The 17,448-nt window shown below is 44.4% G+C and overlaps 1 protein-coding gene across 2 annotated transcripts in view; it reads left to right on the top strand.

Moving 5' to 3' along the window:
• AURKA (aurora kinase A) overlaps positions 1-16,110 on the top strand; it is a 22,448-nt gene extending 6,338 nt beyond the window's left edge. For both annotated transcript variants that reach the window (XM_040459668.1, XM_040459669.1), the window contains exons 3-9: positions 3,003-3,282; positions 4,833-4,884; positions 6,387-6,578; positions 7,718-7,856; positions 12,018-12,166; positions 14,881-15,055; positions 15,188-16,110. In XM_040459668.1, the coding sequence (XP_040315602.1) occupies positions 3,003-3,282; positions 4,833-4,884; positions 6,387-6,578; positions 7,718-7,856; positions 12,018-12,166; positions 14,881-15,055; positions 15,188-15,373 (1,173 nt within the window). In that variant the 3' untranslated portion in view covers positions 15,374-16,110. The remainder of the gene's footprint in view (positions 1-3,002; positions 3,283-4,832; positions 4,885-6,386; positions 6,579-7,717; positions 7,857-12,017; positions 12,167-14,880; positions 15,056-15,187) is intronic.
• The last annotated feature ends 1,338 nt before the right edge of the window (positions 16,111-17,448 follow it).

Raw genomic sequence — 17,448 nt, 5'->3', positions numbered from 1 at the left:
TTTTTTTTTGTTTTTAATTTTTGGGACAGAGAGAGACAGAGCATGAACGGGGGAGGGGCAGAGAGAGAGGGAGACACAGAATCGGAAACAGGCTCCAGGCTCCGAGCCATCCGCCCAGAGCCTGACGCGGGGCTCGAACTCACGGAGCGCGAGATCGTGACCTGGCTGAAGTCGGACGCTTAACCGACTGCGCCACCCAGGCGCCCCTTCTAGCTAGCTCTTTAAGTATCTGTTCCTCCATTGTGTGCAGGACAATAATGTATACAATCGGTGCCCGATACTTGCCTGTATTTGCTTGCTTGCCAGAAATTAAATTGCTTTGCCACAGCTTGTTCCGGTCACGCTGCAGGACATGGTAAGCTCCTAGGAATGTCGGGCTGTGTTTTAGTGAATATTTCCTGGGAATCCACTTTGAGCCAGGTTCTGTGTCAGATGCAGGGATTGCAATGATGCAAAGCGCATGGTCTTTGACTAAAGAACTTGGCCCTTTTGGGGAGTTATGGGAGCCAGTACTGCGCCTTCACAAAATATGTATGCGTAAGATGACCCGAGTAATTCCGTGGAGGGTGGGTGCTCCATTCAGGTTGGGATGGGCTGGAATCCAGGAAGGGCTTCCCCAGGGAGGACCCTCTGCCTGTAGTATTTGTGGAGCGGCTGGGTGAACGAATTTTTATGCAAAGATCTTTTAATATAAGCAAGCCCTAGAGTTTTTTCCTTCTAGGAAATCAGCGTAAAAATACACACACACACATCAAGCAAGATTTGTGTGTGTGGGGGGGGGTGGGGTGGGGTGGGGTGTCTTATTTTTAGAAATTTTAATTTTCTTTTTTTACTAAGTTTTAAATTTAATGTTTTAAAAAATGTATTATAGAGAGAGTACCAGTGAGGGGGAGAGAGAATCCTAAGCAGGCTCCACGCTCAGCACAGAGTCCAACTCGGGGCTCAATCCCATGACCCTGAGGTCATGACCTGAGCTAAAGCCAAGAGTCGGATGCTCAACCAACTGAGCCACCCGGGCGCCCCAAGTCTTTTATTTTAATACCAGTGTAATTAACACACCATGGTTTATTAGTTTGAGGGGTACGTTACAGGGATTCAGCTCTTCTGTACATTACCCCGTGCTCACAAGGGTAAGGGTCCCCTTTGTCCCCATCCTGTTTCACCACCCCCCCCCCCCCCCCCCCCCCCACCTCTGGTAACCACCAGTTTGTTTTCTGTAGTTAAGAGTTTGTCTCTTTTCTTTCTTTCTTTTTTCTTCTCTTTTCTTTTTTCTTTTCCCCTTTGCTGGTTTGTTTCTTAAATTCCACATATGAGTGAAATCACATGGTATTTTGTCTTTCTCTTACTAATTTTGCTTAGCATTGTACTCTCTAGCTCCATCCATGTCATTGCAGATGGCAAGATTTCATTTTTTATGGCTGAGCAATGATCCCTTATATATCTATACCGCATCTTCTTTACCCATTCCCCTATCAGTGGACACTTAGGCTGCTTCTGTAATTTGGCTCTTGGTTTGTTTTTGTTTTTAGTTTTTTAATATTTATTTTTGAGAGAGAGGGAGAGAGAGTGTGAGCAGGCAAGGGGAAGAGAGAGAGAGAGAGAGAGAGAGAGAGAGAGAGAATGAATGAATTTGAAATAGACTCCAGGCTCTGAGCTGTCAGCACAGAGCCCAATGCAGGACTTGAACTTGGGAACAGCGAGATCATGACTGAAGTCGGATGCTTAACCAACTGAGCCACCCAGGCGCCCCTTTAATTTGGCTCTTGTAAATAATGCTGCTATAAATATAGGGGTGCATATATCCGTTTGAATTAGTGTTTTTGTATTTTTTGGGTAAACACCCAGTAGTGTGATTACTGGGTCGGAGGGTGGTTCTATTTTTAACATTTTGAGGAACTCCCATCCTGTTTTCCACAGTGTCTGTACCTGTTTGCATTCCCACCAGCATCGCACAGGGGGTTCTTTTTCTCTACATGCTCACCAACACTTGCTGTGGTCTTTTTGATTTTAGCCATTCTGACAGATTTGAGAAGTTTTCATTTTCAAATAAATGGATACTTCTCCTTTATTTACTGACTGGAAGTCTAAAATGATCAATTAGAAAAAGGCTAACTTGAGTCATTGTATTTGATTCTCAAGTCCTACGATAAAGATCATTTTAGGAAACTGCTGTTTAACATGTCACTGCCTGAATGCCTACTGTGTTGTGGGCGTTGCTAAGCTGGACGTTGTGACCTGAGCTGAAACCAGGAGTTGAACACTTAACTGACTGAGTCACCCGGGCACCCCCAGATGATCTTCTAAAACATCTTCACTGAGGGGCGCCTGGGTGGCTCAGTTGATTAAGTGTCCAACATCGGCTCGGATCATCATCTCGCAATTTGATTTCTAGTCCCACATTGGGCTCTCTGCTGTCCCCGCGGAGCCTACTTCAGTTATTTAGATACTCTGTCCCCCTTCTCTGTCTCTGCCCCTCCCCCACTTGCTCTCTATTTCTCTTTCTCTCTCCTTCTCAAAAAAAAAAAAAAAAATCTTTACCAGAAGGTAACCACTGTTGAATATTTTGACATATTTCTTCGTCTTTTTTTCCTAAATATATGTATGATATTACCAAAGAAATTTCAGTGGAATTGGGATTTTGGTATAAAGTTTCTGCATTGTAGCTTTTTGCTGGGTAATAATTCTCAAGCCATTGAGAATTCTTAGGAAGTGTTTAATGTCTCCCTCTTTAGATGGAAATTTAGTTAATGAACATTTGTTTATGGGAGCATGATTTTTGGGAGTGGGGTGTTGGGTGGGTAGGAGGATCACTCTGGTATTCCTTTCAGCCATCTACTAACCACATCCTTTGGAAGCGCTGACGAACATTGCTTTCCCCTTCCATGTACTGTCAGTGACCTTTGTTATTTTGATATACTAGAAAAGAGACTTTGTGGAATTCTCAAAATACCCCGCTTTTGTTCATGAAGACCATGACGTTTATTTTTTCCCTCTCAATCTAGACCACAATTCCCCTTGGCGATGGTCCAAAACGTGTTCCAGTGACTCAGCAATTTCCTTCTCAGAATCCGTTATCTGCAAATAGTGGCCAGGCTCAGCGGGTCTTGTGTCCTTCAAATTCCTCCCAGCGAATTCCTTCACAAACACAAAAGCTCGTCTCCAGCCATAAGCCGGTCCAGAATCTGAAGCAAAAGCAACTGCAGGCAACCAGTGTCCCTCGTTCTGTCTCTAGGCCGCTGAATAATCCCCAAAAGAGTGAGCAGCCCTTGCCATCGGCCACTGGTAAATCAACTTTTTGAGACTATTAGATTGTTATTCCTTCCAGTTGCTTAAAAAAAGGGGGAGTGGATGGAGGATAGACTTGGCGTTTATAGTTTGGAGCCCTAGCTTTGATGTCATTTTTATTGAGGATATGGAGAAAAATCTGATGTCAGGTTGAGGTAGTAGGGTCTCCTGTGGGCCAGCCCTGTGCTCAGGATGGAGAACCTGATTCCCACCCTCGTGGTATGATCGAGGAGCTGAAAACTTCCAAAGTCTGGAGTGTGGAGGGCAGTTGGGGAAGTAGATGTTCGAACTTGGATGGACTGAGGCCAGTTGGGTAAGGTCACGGTGGAAGCTCTTGGCTTGTTGAGGAGTGGGGCCTCATCCCCTGGGCATGGGGAAATTGCTGAAAGGTTTTCCAGTGGAGGAGGGACTGGCCTTCTAGAAATCTTACTAGATTGGCCATGTGGAATGAGCCGGAGAGAAGCAGAACTGCACTCAGGGGCAGCAGACAGGAGGCAGGCTGCCGGGGGTTAGGTCAGAGATGGCAGGGACCTGAAGTGGGCAGGGGCAGGTGGATGTTAGTAGTCCTTATCTACCAGCCTGGCATGCCCACACTCAGGAGAAGTGCTTCCTTCATCCACGTCGTCTCCTTCAATTCTCGCAACCACTCTGTGCGGGTGGTCGGTGACCAACTCTGTTTTACAGACGAGGGAGTGGAGCCTCTGAAGCATAAACTTGCCCACAGACACAGCAGGATGGAGGGGTGCAGGCAGATCCAAGGGCTGACCTCGGACGCAGACTGGGTGGAGCTGGGCAGTAAGCTGGATGTAGGGATGGGGTTATATTGCCACCATGAACCGAGGTCGTGAAGCGGGAAGGGAGAAAACCGGTCTGGGCTCCCGTCACCTGTCTGAGCAGAGCACACCCTGCTCTTTTGGAGTTTGAAGTGGAAATGTCCAGCCTCTGGCTGATGAAACGATGACTTTAGCACCCTGTTGTGCAATTGGTTTATGGTACATTTTGCTGAATCAGGGGCTTCTATTTTTATATTTCCCCTTGGCAACTAATGAAGGAAGGTGGCTGATTTATGTTTTGTTGCACGCTGTTAATTTGTATGTAGCTGATGGAGAGTCGGCTGGCCCACTTGGCGGGGGGGGGGGGGGGCGAAGGTGATGAGTGGGTGCTTATCATGGGTCAAGAGATTGGCAGTTCTGCCTTAGAAGGTCTTCATTTGGAGACTGAGGCTTCTGGGAGAATCTGCATAGTCTTGAGCTTTAAATTATTGGAGGGCCTAGCTGTATGTATATGTCTCTCTCTCTATATAGGTGTATATCTGCTCATCTTTAGAAATCTAGAAAAGGCTTCACCAGGTGGGAGTCAGGTTAGGGTGTGGTAATCTTTTTTCTATAAAGAAAACTAAGAAGATCTTCCATTCTGGACACACCATTAATATTTTGGTGACCATTCTTTGATTCATTTCTGTTCATAGGTTTTTAATTTATTCTGTAGAGTTATTCTAAAGTAATTATAATTATTCTAAAAGCAGGTTTTTGACTTATTCTATATAGGAAATAATTCTGAAAAGGAACTGACAAAACAGAAAAATGAAGAATCAAAAAAGTAAGTTTTATTTTACTTACAAAGTCCTGAGCTATTGTGCTGTTAGAATATACTTTAATTAATTAATTAATTAATGTTTATTTATTTTTGAGAGAGAGAGAGAGACAGTGTGAGAAGGAGAGGGGCAGAGAGAGAGGGAGACTCTTGCCATCTGAAACAGGCTCCAGGCTCCAAGCTGTCAGCACAGAGGCTGACGTGGGGCTCAAACTCAGACCATGAGATCATGACCTGAGCCTAAGTCAGACACTTAGCCAACTGAGCCACCCAGGTGCCCCTAATTGCAAGTTTAATTATGGGAACTTGTTAAAAAATAGAAAAGGTCGGGGCGCCTGGGTGGCTCAGTCGGTTAAGCGTCCGACTTCGGCTCAGGTCACGATCTCACTGGCCATGAGTTCGAGCCCCGCGTCGGGCTCTGTGCTGACAGCTCAGAGCCTGGAGCCTGTTTCGGCTTCTGTGTCTCCCTCTCTCTCTGACCCTCCCCCGTTCATGCTCTGTCTCTCCCTGTCTCAAAAATAAATAAAACGTTAAAAAAAAAAAATTTTTTTTTTAAATAGAAAAGGTCTTTATATTTTCACTTAGGATATATAAATGTTTCCAAATTCTAACCTTTGGCAAAAGGGAATTTTAATGATGTTTACTCGTGACTCAAGCTTTTCTTACTGCGTTCCAAATTTAGAACAAACTTGTATGAATCTGTTACAGAAATGTGTAAAATAAGTTCCTCTCTACCCTCAGAAGTAACCACTACATGTAGCTTAGGTTTGTTTCTATACTATTTCTATTCTCCTGTTGCAAAACATATATACACACGTATATATGACTATATGAATATTTCAACAGTATTCATTGAATTGTTCTTTATACCGTCTTCCCCGGATATTTTCCCAAAGCTTGTTCCCAACTTCTGAACTGTGTAGACTCTACAACGTAGAACGTAATGTCTATAATGTAGTAGGAGGAGCCAGGAATGAACCCACAGGCTTTTTTGCTTGACTGCCTAATAGTGGCTATCTGAGAATCGAAATCCAGCTGTAGGATCCATCCCGCCTGCTTTGGCAGACTGATTGTCCACCCCGAGAGTCAGCATCTCTAGGTTGGAGGAGGAGGCTGTGGTTAGCCTGCTAGAGGCCCACAGACCGTTCTGAAGGCCTCCTCCCTCCACTTACTTACCTAACCTTTCCTGTGCTCTTTAACGGTGGTGGCAACAAGTGTGCACTTCAGAGTGTAGTACTGTCTTGGGACACTTTGCGTTAATGCTTCAGCTCTAAAAGCCCAGATTGTTCTTTGTCTGACTCATACAGTCATTGGCAGATAGGGGAGCGGGGGATTTAATGCCTGTGGAGACTCACGTAGCGTAGTTATTGGCTTGGTTCTTGCCGAGGTTACCTACCGAATACAACATTAAATATAAAATTATTTAGAGGTCTATCTACTACCCGTTAATAAATTGTTAGAAAAGATTTGTTTTCTTCATATTTTAAAATATTCAAAATTTTTCCTAGAAGGCAGTGGGCTTTGGAAGATTTTGAAATCGGTCGCCCACTGGGTAAAGGAAAGTTTGGTAATGTTTATTTGGCGAGAGAAAAACAAAGCAAGTTTATCCTGGCTCTTAAAGTATTATTTAAAGCTCAGCTGGAGAAAGCGGGAGTCGAGCATCAGCTGAGAAGAGAAGTAGAAATACAGTCCCACCTCAGGTAAGTTTCCAGATTGATGTTCGAGAGAATGTGGTACAGAACCTAGTTACTAAGAGTTAAACCATGGAAGGCCTGCTCCATAGTACTGCAAAGAATGGTTTAATTCATCATTTTTCAAGGATTTGTCTAGAGAAGTGCTGTGGTCCTGAAAAATCACTTGGAGGTTCATGCTGTGTTAATGAAGTAATTTATATGAGTCAAATGTGTGTGTGTGTGTGTGTGTGTGTGAGAGAGAGAGAGAGAGAGAGAGAGAGAGAGAGAGATTAAGGGAATGATACTTCTGAGTTCTTTTTTTTCTTTTTTTTAAATGTTTATTTATTTTTGAGAGAGAGAGAGAGAGAGCGAGCACAAGGAAGGTCAAAGAGGGAGATGCAGAATCTGAAGCAGGCTCCAGGCTCTGAGCTGTTAGCACAGACCCCGACAAGGGTCTTGAACTCACGAGCGGTGGGATCATGACCTGAGCCGAAGTCGGATGCTCAACCCAGTGCCTCGATATTTCTGAGTTCTAAGCAGAGGTTGCAAACTGGCAGCCTGCAGGTTGACTTTGGCCAATGGGTCTTTTTCCTTTCTTTTTTTCCTCTTAGTATTTTTTTCAGACTTGAATCACTTGTTAATACTTAAAAACCTGTCCAATCAGGCCTGTAACCCTCCCTGGCAACAACTAGCTGGAGCTGGAGGGCTATTGCCCTGGGCCGTGTTCTCAGCTGCCCGAAGTCCTCAGCAGCAAACATCTGCTGCTGTTGAACCCTGCTTTTAAGTTGTGTCTCCTAGTGCTTGGGAATCAAAGTGCTGTGGGAGTGCCATGCCTCTCCCTCTTTCTAATAGGCAGAAAATTAATATATAGCTGAATTTCCCCCCCTAATAATAAAGATGACCTGAAGGAAGGAAATAATCTTAACCAAACCTGAGGTCCATTAATACCTTGCATTGCTTGTAAACTGATAGGCAGATGTGTGTATTTTTCTTCAAAGCAGGTCTGTAGTTTCAGATTCTCAAGTTTGGTGAAGGGTGTGGTAGGGGGTCTGTGACCAGAACTAATTTTCACTGGTTTTACATGAGGGGTTTGATTGGTACTTAGTACATATTCTTGTATCCTCTCCAGAAAGCAGGTGTTAAAGAGTATTCATCCTTTGTTGCAGGCATCCAAATATTCTCAGACTGTATGGTTATTTCCATGACGCCACCAGAGTTTACCTAATTCTAGAATATGCACCTCTTGGAGCTGTCTACCGAGAACTTCAGAAACTGTCCAAGTTTGATGAGCAGAGAACTGCTACTGTGAGTTTTCATTTACTGTCCTAACTCTTGTTCCCTCTGCTCCACCCCACATAGCAATGCGCCCTTTCATTACAGTCCAGTGGGTTTCTTGTAAAGAAAGATTGCTTAATAGGATCAAATGTTTGAATGAAAGAATCAGAATACCTTAGTTGTACCATCCATGCACATAAAATCAAGTACCAGGTGGAATATTGTGGCTGGTGTGTTTCCACAGCGGTTTTCTAGAGAAAGGTATATGTGAATAGTTGCCCTCTTTTTTTAATTGTATTTTTATTTTTTAATGTTTATTTTTGAGAGAGAGAGAAACGGAATGTGAGCAGGGGAGGGGCAGAGAGAGAGGGAGACACAATCTGAAGCAGACTCCAGGCTCCAGCTGTCAGCACAAAGCCCGACGTGGGGCTGGAACCCACAAACTGTTAGATCATGACCAAAGTTGAACGGCCGGCCGACTGAGCCACCCAGGTGCCCCTTTGTAGTTATCCTCTTTTTTAAAAAGTTTACAATAGTTTTAGATTTACAGAATGTGAAGATAGTGCAGACTTATTTTCTCCTGTTTATCTTACATTAGTGTGGGGTACCTACTATTCACCTGGCTCATCGCTGCGGGTGTTGGCCTTGGTCCCCTGGCTGAGGTCACGTTCGTTAGGTGTCTTTGCTGTGAAGTTACTCTTTTTCTCTTTGCATACTGGGTTCTTCTAAAGCGTGTCACTATGCACAGCCCACACTTAAGGAGTAGGGATTATGTGCCACCCCCACCCTAATCTACATAAATTGTTCAGAATTCTTCTGCATCAGAGATTTGTCTGTTCTCCCTTATTTATTCAGTCATTTATTAATGTGGACTCATGGATATTTTATACTTTGAGTATAGTCCAATACTACTTTGGCCCTTGGGATCCCTTTCACATGGCTCCTGTTTTAGGTGGGTTTTTGTTGTTGTTGTTTGTTTTTTTTCTTTGGTTGGTTGGTTTTTTTGACCTACTCCCATCATTGTGGGTGTGGTGTTTGAGCACTTCCCTGCATCTGGCCCTGTAGGATGCTGCACCTCATTTTGTAGATTTCCTATCTCAGTCCTAGAATCAGCCATTTCTCCAAGGAGCCCTGGTTCCTTTTATGGGAAAATGGTATTAGAAACCAAGACCTGGGTGCAAGATGTGCTCATTGCTAGTGGGGTGTCATGTCTTCTCCGTGATCTCAGCTGACAGAACAGGGACTAATCTATGTATACACATGTATCTGTATTTTTATCCATTTGTATCTATATTAAGCAAAACATTGAGTCCATTACCACAGGATTCATTCTACCCTCCGCCCCTTGTTTATCTGTAACCTCCCATTGCAGCCTTGAAAAACCTGAATTCTGTCCACCAACAGTTTGATTATTCAGTTCCAGTGTCCATGTGCAGTGGTATCCGAATGATTAACCAGTTACCCCAGTGGGGAAACAACTAGATGCATTTAAGATTCACCTGTATCTTTTCAGGGTGCGGTAGCTCACTTTTTATTGCTGAATAATATTTTTGCAGCATGGCTACAGTACAGTTTATCACTTCATCGATTGAAGGGTATCTTGGTTGCTTCTAGTTACTGGTGATTATGAATAAAGCTGCTATAAACATCTGCATGCATGTTTTTGTGGGTCGTACGTTTTTAACAGATTTGAAAACTAGCTTGTGTGGGGAGATTATGTGTAACTTTATAAGAAACTGTTAAACCGTCTTCCAAAGTAGCTACACCATCTTTGCATTTCCACCAGTGAGTGTGCCCCTGTTCCTCCTCCTCACCAGCGACTGGTACTGTGTTTTGGAGGTTAGCCCTTCTTATTGGCGTATGTGGTAACTCATTGTTTTAATTTGTAGTTCTCTAGTGATCTATGACAGGTATCTTTTCATGTGCTTATTTGCCATGTGTATCGTCATCTTTGCAGTGCCTGTTCAGATTTTTTGCCCATTTTTAATCAGGTTTTTGGTCATTTTGAGTTGGAAGAGTTCTTGTATATTTTGGATACAGGTCCTTTATCCCACACGTTTTACAAACATTTTCTCCCAGCTGGTGGCTTGTCTTTCCATCTTCTTACCTGCATCTAATCTTAACATCCAACATAATTGGGTTTTTGGTTTGGGTTTTTGGTTTTTACCCTATGGATTGTGCTGCTTCTTTATTTTGGATGAAATTACTTGTTTGAAGAAGTAGAGTGTCTTTGGGCAGTTTTTTTGTTGAATCAGCAGATGATGGGTGGTTACTTTGATTACACTCATTCTTTCTTTTTGGCATTGATGGAAATGGTGTTACTTCCAGGTGGTTGTACTTGTGAATTCACAGCACGAGTGGTGAATGACCCTTTGGTGTGGTCTCAGGAAAATGGACATACTATTTTAAACTTAATGTTAAATGTTTGCTTTGTGAATAAGTAGAAATAGATTCATCTTACTACTTTCAAAATATTAGCTAACCAAATTAGTTGTCTTATTTAATTGGCAGTTAATATTTCTACTACTACGTTTTGTTCAATCCAGATGGAGTTTATGTTGGTGTAAGCAGTAGTTATTTGAAAGAAAAACTTGGTTCTTTCTAGATTCTATAGTAGTTAGAATGAATATGTATGCACACTGTTTCCCTTTTCTGATTAATTCAAATAAAAGTAAGTGTAGAGAAATATTGGGGCCCTTTATACATAATCACAGTGTGATGTGGGAGGTGTGAAGGAGGCGGCTGTTGGAGAGCCCTGGTTGAACTAGCTCCTTGGCCTTGATTTGAGCGGAGAAAATGCCTTGCCCTCAAGAATCTAGTATGTGATCTTTATGTCAGTAGCTCAGTTTGGTGTAGAAGAGCTCTCTTTGCCTCCACTTTCAGTTTATTATTTTCTAGATTTTGGTCTCTGGCTTTTGCCTGAAAAAAATGAAAACGTTTCTTCTGACCATGATATTTGCTTTTTACAGCAATTTGTCGAGTAGAACTTTTTGGTGTAAAACAATGTGTTCAGTTCTGTCTAGTGGTTGCTTTGGAAAACCTTTCTTCAGCCAGAGTGGGTGGCTCAGTCGGTTTAAACGTCCGATTTCGGCTCATCATAATCTCACAGTTCATGGGTTTGAGCCCCACACCAGGCTATGCTAACATCTTGGAGCCTGCTTCAGATTCTGTGTCTCCCTCTCTCGGCCCCTCCCTGGCTCATGCGCTCTCTCTATTTCTCAAAAATAAATAAACATTAAAAAAAAAAAAAACAACAAAAACACCTTCAATCAGAACTAAACATATTCTTTCAATACGCTGATAACAATTCTTATCTTTTTGCTAAAGCAGATTCTGGACTTGCTAGAGCTCTCTTTGGCTGACATGAAAAGAAAACTAACAAAAGGACTGACGTGCTGTGTGTGCTTTTTAAGCTGACCAATGAATACGTATACCCCCAAGTTTAACACTATGTAACACGCAAATGTACCTGCTTTTAATTTTTTTTCAAGATTGTTTTTTCCCCTTAAATTTTGAGTTTCAAACAAATGCTTGTGTTATACATTGATCTTGGTTTTAAAAATGGGAATTAAAAAAAATGGGAACGGGTTGTACTTGAAAATTAAAGAAAAATTTTAATTGTTTACATGTCTGACTCGCTAATTTGTGCCAGTTTTTCAGTTATCATCATTCATTGCTACTACTGTTTCTAGCTCATCAGTTTTCCCCCCTGTCCTTCAATGTCCTATCTACTATATTAGCAAATAAATAACTTAGTATGGAATACTCGTATTTTATGCTAAACATGAATTTGGTTCGAAAAAAAATTTTTTTTGAGTCCTCGGTTGTTTCTAGCCTTAAAACCTATAAAACATATTAAAATCGATGTTGGCTTTCCTTTCAGAAGAGATGTCTAAAATTGTGTTATATAGGGGTGCCTAGGTGCCTTAGTCGGTTAAGCATCTGACTTTGGCTCAGGTCATGATCTTGCAGTTCACGAGTTGGAGCCCTGAGTCGGGCTCTGTGTTGACAGCTCTGAGCCTGGAGCCTGCTTCCGATTCTGTGTCTCCCTCTCTTTCTCCCCCTCCCCTGCTGGTGTTCTCTCTTTCTCTCTCTCTCTCTCTCCCTGTCAAAAATAAATAAAAACTTTAAAAATAAAATGTGTTATATAAAATGTGTGATGCAGATTTTCCATACTTTTTGTTTCCGTAGTATATCACGGAGTTGGCAGATGCCCTGTCTTATTGTCACTCAAAGAGAGTCATTCATAGAGACATTAAGCCAGAGAACCTGCTCCTCGGTTCAGCTGGAGAGCTTAAGATTGCAGATTTTGGATGGTCGGTACATGCCCCATCCTCCAGGTATGTAACCTTAGAGGTGGAACTTACTTAGTGTTTAGCAAAAGCCTTCGGGGCTTTCAGGAATGAAATAGTCAAATACTTAAGGATAGAAATGTGGAATTGGGGCTGGTCACAGTTACACATAGTTGGGAGAAACCTAGGCCCGTTAAGTATCTTTGAGAATATTTGATTCTCCTACTGTTGTGGGGTTATTGTGTCATAGGCCTGGGTTAAAGATGCTTCATGTCCTCAGAGGCTAATGAAGGGGACATACGGGACAAGTGAAGGACAGAGGAAGTGCAGGATGTGTTGGGTGGTGATGCCTGGGGCAGTGGTGAAGTGGAAACTCCGCTGCTTCCTGGACAGGAAACCGGTTTCAGAGGGCCACACATGGAGCTCTAGAGCTGAGGGTACAGAGCTTTGGAGAATTAAAAAAAAAAACCCAGATTTTATCCAAATTGGTTTGGATAGAATTTTCCAGGTGGTGGTTGGATTCTCTGTGGTGTGCTTTTGTCAGTAGCATAGTCCTTTCTTGTCCCCTCTTAATAGAGAGATCTTAATTTTGCGAACAAGAACTAAAATCTTCTGTACTGTTTTAATTTAATTTGGGTCTAATTAAGATTTTGAAGCCTCGTGAGGTGGTAGGGCATTAAAAACCCTCATCTACTGGTAAGTTTGTCAACTTTGGCAAAGGACTTAAAAAATCATAGCCATAATACTTCATAATTTTTTTAAACCACCTATATCTTTTAACCTAAAATAGATGACGTGGTGGAGGTGGGGAGCTTTATTTTCGCCAGATCACTTGTAATTGTTCGCAGCAGTGCATTGAATCTGCTGTTGTAGTGTCTCCTTTTTTTTTTTTTTTAAGAGCTGGTTGTCTGTCACTAGTGGGAGCTGTTGGCACCTAGTGAGGCAAATGATGATGAAGAATTGTAGGCTTTGTAAAATCGCAGGGCTAAACTGGACCTTAACCTGTCCGGTGGTGTCATGTGATGGGAAAGGTAAACCTCCTTTTCAGAAAGGATACGCCAGCCATGTCGCCCCACCTCCCCAGCACGAGTAACCATAAGAGCTCCCGGGAGTGCTGTCGTTGGTGGAACCTGCTGACTCGGCCCCTTTTCAGCATCTCCGTGGTGATGAGGGTTTCACGTGTGCTCTCTGGGTGTCGGGCGTGCTGAGCATAGGGCCCGCGTGACCCCCTAGGAGAGCCAGTGGCAAAGAATAACTGATAGGAAGCAACGAAGACCTACGCGTGTTCGCGCCCGGTTGATGTTTGCCACCCCCAGCGTATTTCTGGCCTTTGGTAGAAACACACACAGAAGTGCCAAATCGGCGGCTTGATAGCTCCCGCTAGGGCCTACATGCAACAAGTGCCAACATTTTGCCATATTGGCCGTGTCGATTTTTTGGTGAATAGACCAAAGTAAGTAAATTTTCAAAATTATATTGCAGACGTTATGCTTCATTCTCTGGCCACTGTGGGATGGCCACTGTGGGATCTCCTAAAACATAAGGACATTGTCCCTATAATCACGACCGTTATCACTCCTCAGAAAATTAACAGCCTTGTCAATAGCTATTTAGTCCATGTTCACATTTCTGCAGTTGTCCACAAAATTTAGAGCTGCTCTTTAAGTCAGAATCCAACTAAGGTCTGTCCATGCATTATATTTGATTGTGTTTCTTTTGTCTAAATTTAAACCAGTTGCCTCACAATTTAAAATGGATTTTTCTTTTTTATCCCTTTTTTCCTTTTTTATTTAAAACATTTTTTTAAATGTTTATTTTTGAGAGAGACAGAGTATGAGTGGGGGGAGGGCAGAGAGAAAGGGAGACACAGAATCCAAAGCAGGCTGCAGGCTCTGAGCTGTCAGCACAGAGCCCGATGTGGGGCTTGAACTCAGGAACCACGAGATCATGACCTGAGCCACCCAGATGCCCCTCTTTTTTTTTTTTTTTTTAATGTTTATTTCGAGAAGGGGGGAGGGGCAGAGAGGAAGAGAGAGAACCCCAGGCAGGCTCCACACTCAGTGTGGAGTCTGACACGGGACTCGGATCCCACGAAGGTGAGATCATGACATGAGCTGATGGCAAGAGTCAGATGCTTACCCACCCATGTGCCTCTAAAATGGATTTTTCTGATTGTGGTGTCACTTATCTTGGTCCTTTATCTTCTGTGGTTGCTGAGAGCTGGAAGTAGGTCTAAGGACCTGAACAGTACTTTTGGCAAGAATACTTCCTAGGCCACCCTCACGTTTCAGTGTCTCTCTTGTACCACTGATGTGTCAGAAGGCAGCATGGATCTGTCACGCCAAAGCTAGTGTTTTCACAGTGGGACAGTTTTTTAGTGTTTTTGTCACTAATGTCACAGGACCGTTAAGCTTTTTAGCATCTCTATAATATAAAAACAACTATGGAACTCCAAATTGTATTTAGAGAGAGCTTTCCTTTTCCAGCTACTTTGATATAGTAGTGATACTTTTCATCACTTACGGAGGTTCTGGAGTGGGACAAACTTGGGGCGTGGCTTGGTTGCTAGCTGCGTGATCTTGCACATCTCCCTCAATCTGTTTCTTGTCTGAAACTGGGGATTTAAATAGTTTCTGCTTCATAGCCTAGGATCTGGCCTAGGAAGGGCACTCCGTCAATGTTAGTGTAATCGTTAATGACGTTTAGCAGCAATTAGGGTAATAAAAACAGGTGCATCGACCCGAGCCTGCCTCCATTTTTAGGAGAACCACCCTCTGTGGCACCTTGGACTACTTGCCTCCAGAGATGATCGAAGGCCGAATGCACGACGAGAAGGTGGATCTCTGGAGCCTTGGGGTACTCTGCTATGAATTTCTAGTTGGGAAGCCTCCGTTTGAGGCGAGCACATACCAAGAGACCTACAAAAGAATATCGCGGGTAAGACCTTAACGAGAACTGATCTGTTGCTTCTTGTCGAGTTCTTATCAGCCTTCACCTTGGCCCTGAGCTGAATATTCATACTGTTCTGTCTTAAGCCGCGTTTTGTGACTGTCACTTGTCGTACTCCAGGTTGAATTCACATTCCCTGACTTTGTACCGGAGGGAGCCAGGGACCTCGTCTCAAGACTGTTGAAACATAATCCCAGCCAAAGACCGACTCTCAAAGAAGTACTTGAACACCCTTGGGTCACGGCAAATTCATCAAAACCATCAGGTAGCCAAAAAAGCAAAGAATCAACCGGCAAACAATCTTAAGAATCCTGCAGGGGGAGAAATCCACGAGGCCCAGCTGGCGACACTGTTGACGGCCTGGCCGTGACCCATGACCGAGGGCACTGCAGACAAGGGCCCACCAAGCAGGCGGTGCCTCACCCTCCCCGGTCAGTCCGCTTCCATGAACAGTGCACTCTGGAGTGAAAGTAGCCGCAGGACTTGTGGCCACTTCACAGTCCGGAGGCGAAGTTCACCTGCAGCCTCCCCACGGCCTGTCTCAAGTAGGGTGTCCTTGTGGAAGGCAGCTCGGGGCCCGACCGCGGGGAGAGTGGCCACTCCGCCCCGACTCCATCGGTGAAAGAGGTGTGCAATGACCATCCGGTCCCTACGTGTGCATCTGCCTTCCTCAGTGGCCAAGCCTGGGAAAGCTGTCAGGATGAACATGTGATTCTTTCTTTTAAATGTCAAAATAAAGATTTCTGTATAGACTGCTAGGTCATTTCCCTGGCATCCCTTCAGGACTGTTCGGTGTCTGTCCCACACTTGCGCCAAGTGGACGTGGTGAAGGACCAGATCAGGCTTAAGCCCTCGGTGACTGTACACTCGAACGCGTGCTCCACCTGTGTCTTGCGGCTGGCTGGATGAGACCTGTCTCTGCTGTTTCTAAATGTCAAAGGGCTGATCTTTCCGTGGTTTTGATGCTTTATTTATACAGTTTTGGTGAAGCACAGTAAGTCACATATAAAATGATTAAAGTTGTCACGTGTCTAACCTTGAAATTATAATGCATTTTCCAGTTCATTCTACCCTTTGGGAAATGCTGGGCTAAGCGTGGGCCCGCTGGGAAGGCGGGAAGGCCCCCAAATGGTGCTGTCAGGGCTCTGGAGCCGGGCTGGCCTGTGAACGCACCTGCCCTGCGACGACTGGGGACAAAGCAGTAGGGGTGCCCCTGATGGTAGCAGGGACAAGTCAGGGAGCTGGCGAACTGTGATGGGAATTAGGTAGGAGAGGCGTCCAGGGAAAGTGACATCTGAACTAGGCTTGAAGGGCGGGGAGGACTTAAAGGCTGGGGGCAGGAATGGTGAGACAGCCCTGTGGCCCCGGGAGGGGGTGGCAGGAAACCTGGCACCACGGGGGCAAGGATATGGCTGTGTGACTGGGTGGCAGGGCAGGGGCACCAGGAGTTGGGCTGTGGGGGCTGCCAGCGCCCTCTCTCCAGCCTCCACTCTTTCCGCTGTGCCCAGTAAGTGGTAGTTCCTGCGGTAGGAACATTCCGTGCAACAGCCCAGCTCGGGGAGCGGAACTCTTGGTGGGTCCTCCTCCTGGGGGACCACCTGATGAGTCAGTAGTACAGAAGTGGGTGTGCCTGGCATGGCATGGGCACCTCTGGGGGGTTCCCTAGAGCTACAGGAGGTCAGGATGGACCAAGGGCTGAAGGAGTTGGTCATCTACGCCCACACCTGCCCACCTCTGGGCTCTGACCACGCTTTCGAGAAGATGCAAAGAGTTCTACATGTGGGGTGAACTAGTTCTTTGCAAACTGGTTTTCCAAGTGTGGCCCTTTATTCTCTGAAGGAATGTTTGCTTGGCTGGAAATCCCTCCTTCCCAGCTGCGTGGGGATTTGAGCACAACCTGTGTTCAAGCCTCCTGCCCCTTCACAGCTGGTAGAGGCTTCCTTTGCTCTCCTTGTTATCTGGCTCCCAAGGGAGCCAGTATCCCAAGGGATACTTGGCAGGTTATTTTTAATATTTTTATTACTTTGGAGTTCTGCCATGTATGTAAACATTAAACGTGAGTACACGAATACAGCGAGGCTACATGGGTAACTCTTTCCACCACTTGTTTGCTATTGGCCTAGACGTGAGCAGGTGCCATGCAGGTGTATCCCTTTGATTTCTTGTACTATGTGCTCCTAATGCATCAAGCTACATGTTTGTTTCTAGCTGCCAACATCCTCTCCTCAACCAAAGATGGTGAACTTGACAGTGGAAGGGTTGAAGTTCCTGACCTGTGCTTTCATGGCCAACTTTTGACATAAGGAACTAGATGCCAGAGACGTCTGATTGTAAGGAAGAGGCCAGCACAGAGAAACTTGTCCGCTGTGCTGATGCAGTCA

The sequence above is a fragment of the Herpailurus yagouaroundi genome, unplaced genomic scaffold (genome assembly GCF_014898765.1).
Source record: "Herpailurus yagouaroundi ecotype Mexico unplaced genomic scaffold, PumYag 246, whole genome shotgun sequence".
NCBI classification, from domain to species: Eukaryota; Metazoa; Chordata; class Mammalia; order Carnivora; family Felidae; genus Herpailurus; species Herpailurus yagouaroundi.
The sequence above is the reverse complement of the archived record's forward strand: the minus strand, read 5'-3'. Positions and strand labels throughout refer to the sequence as shown.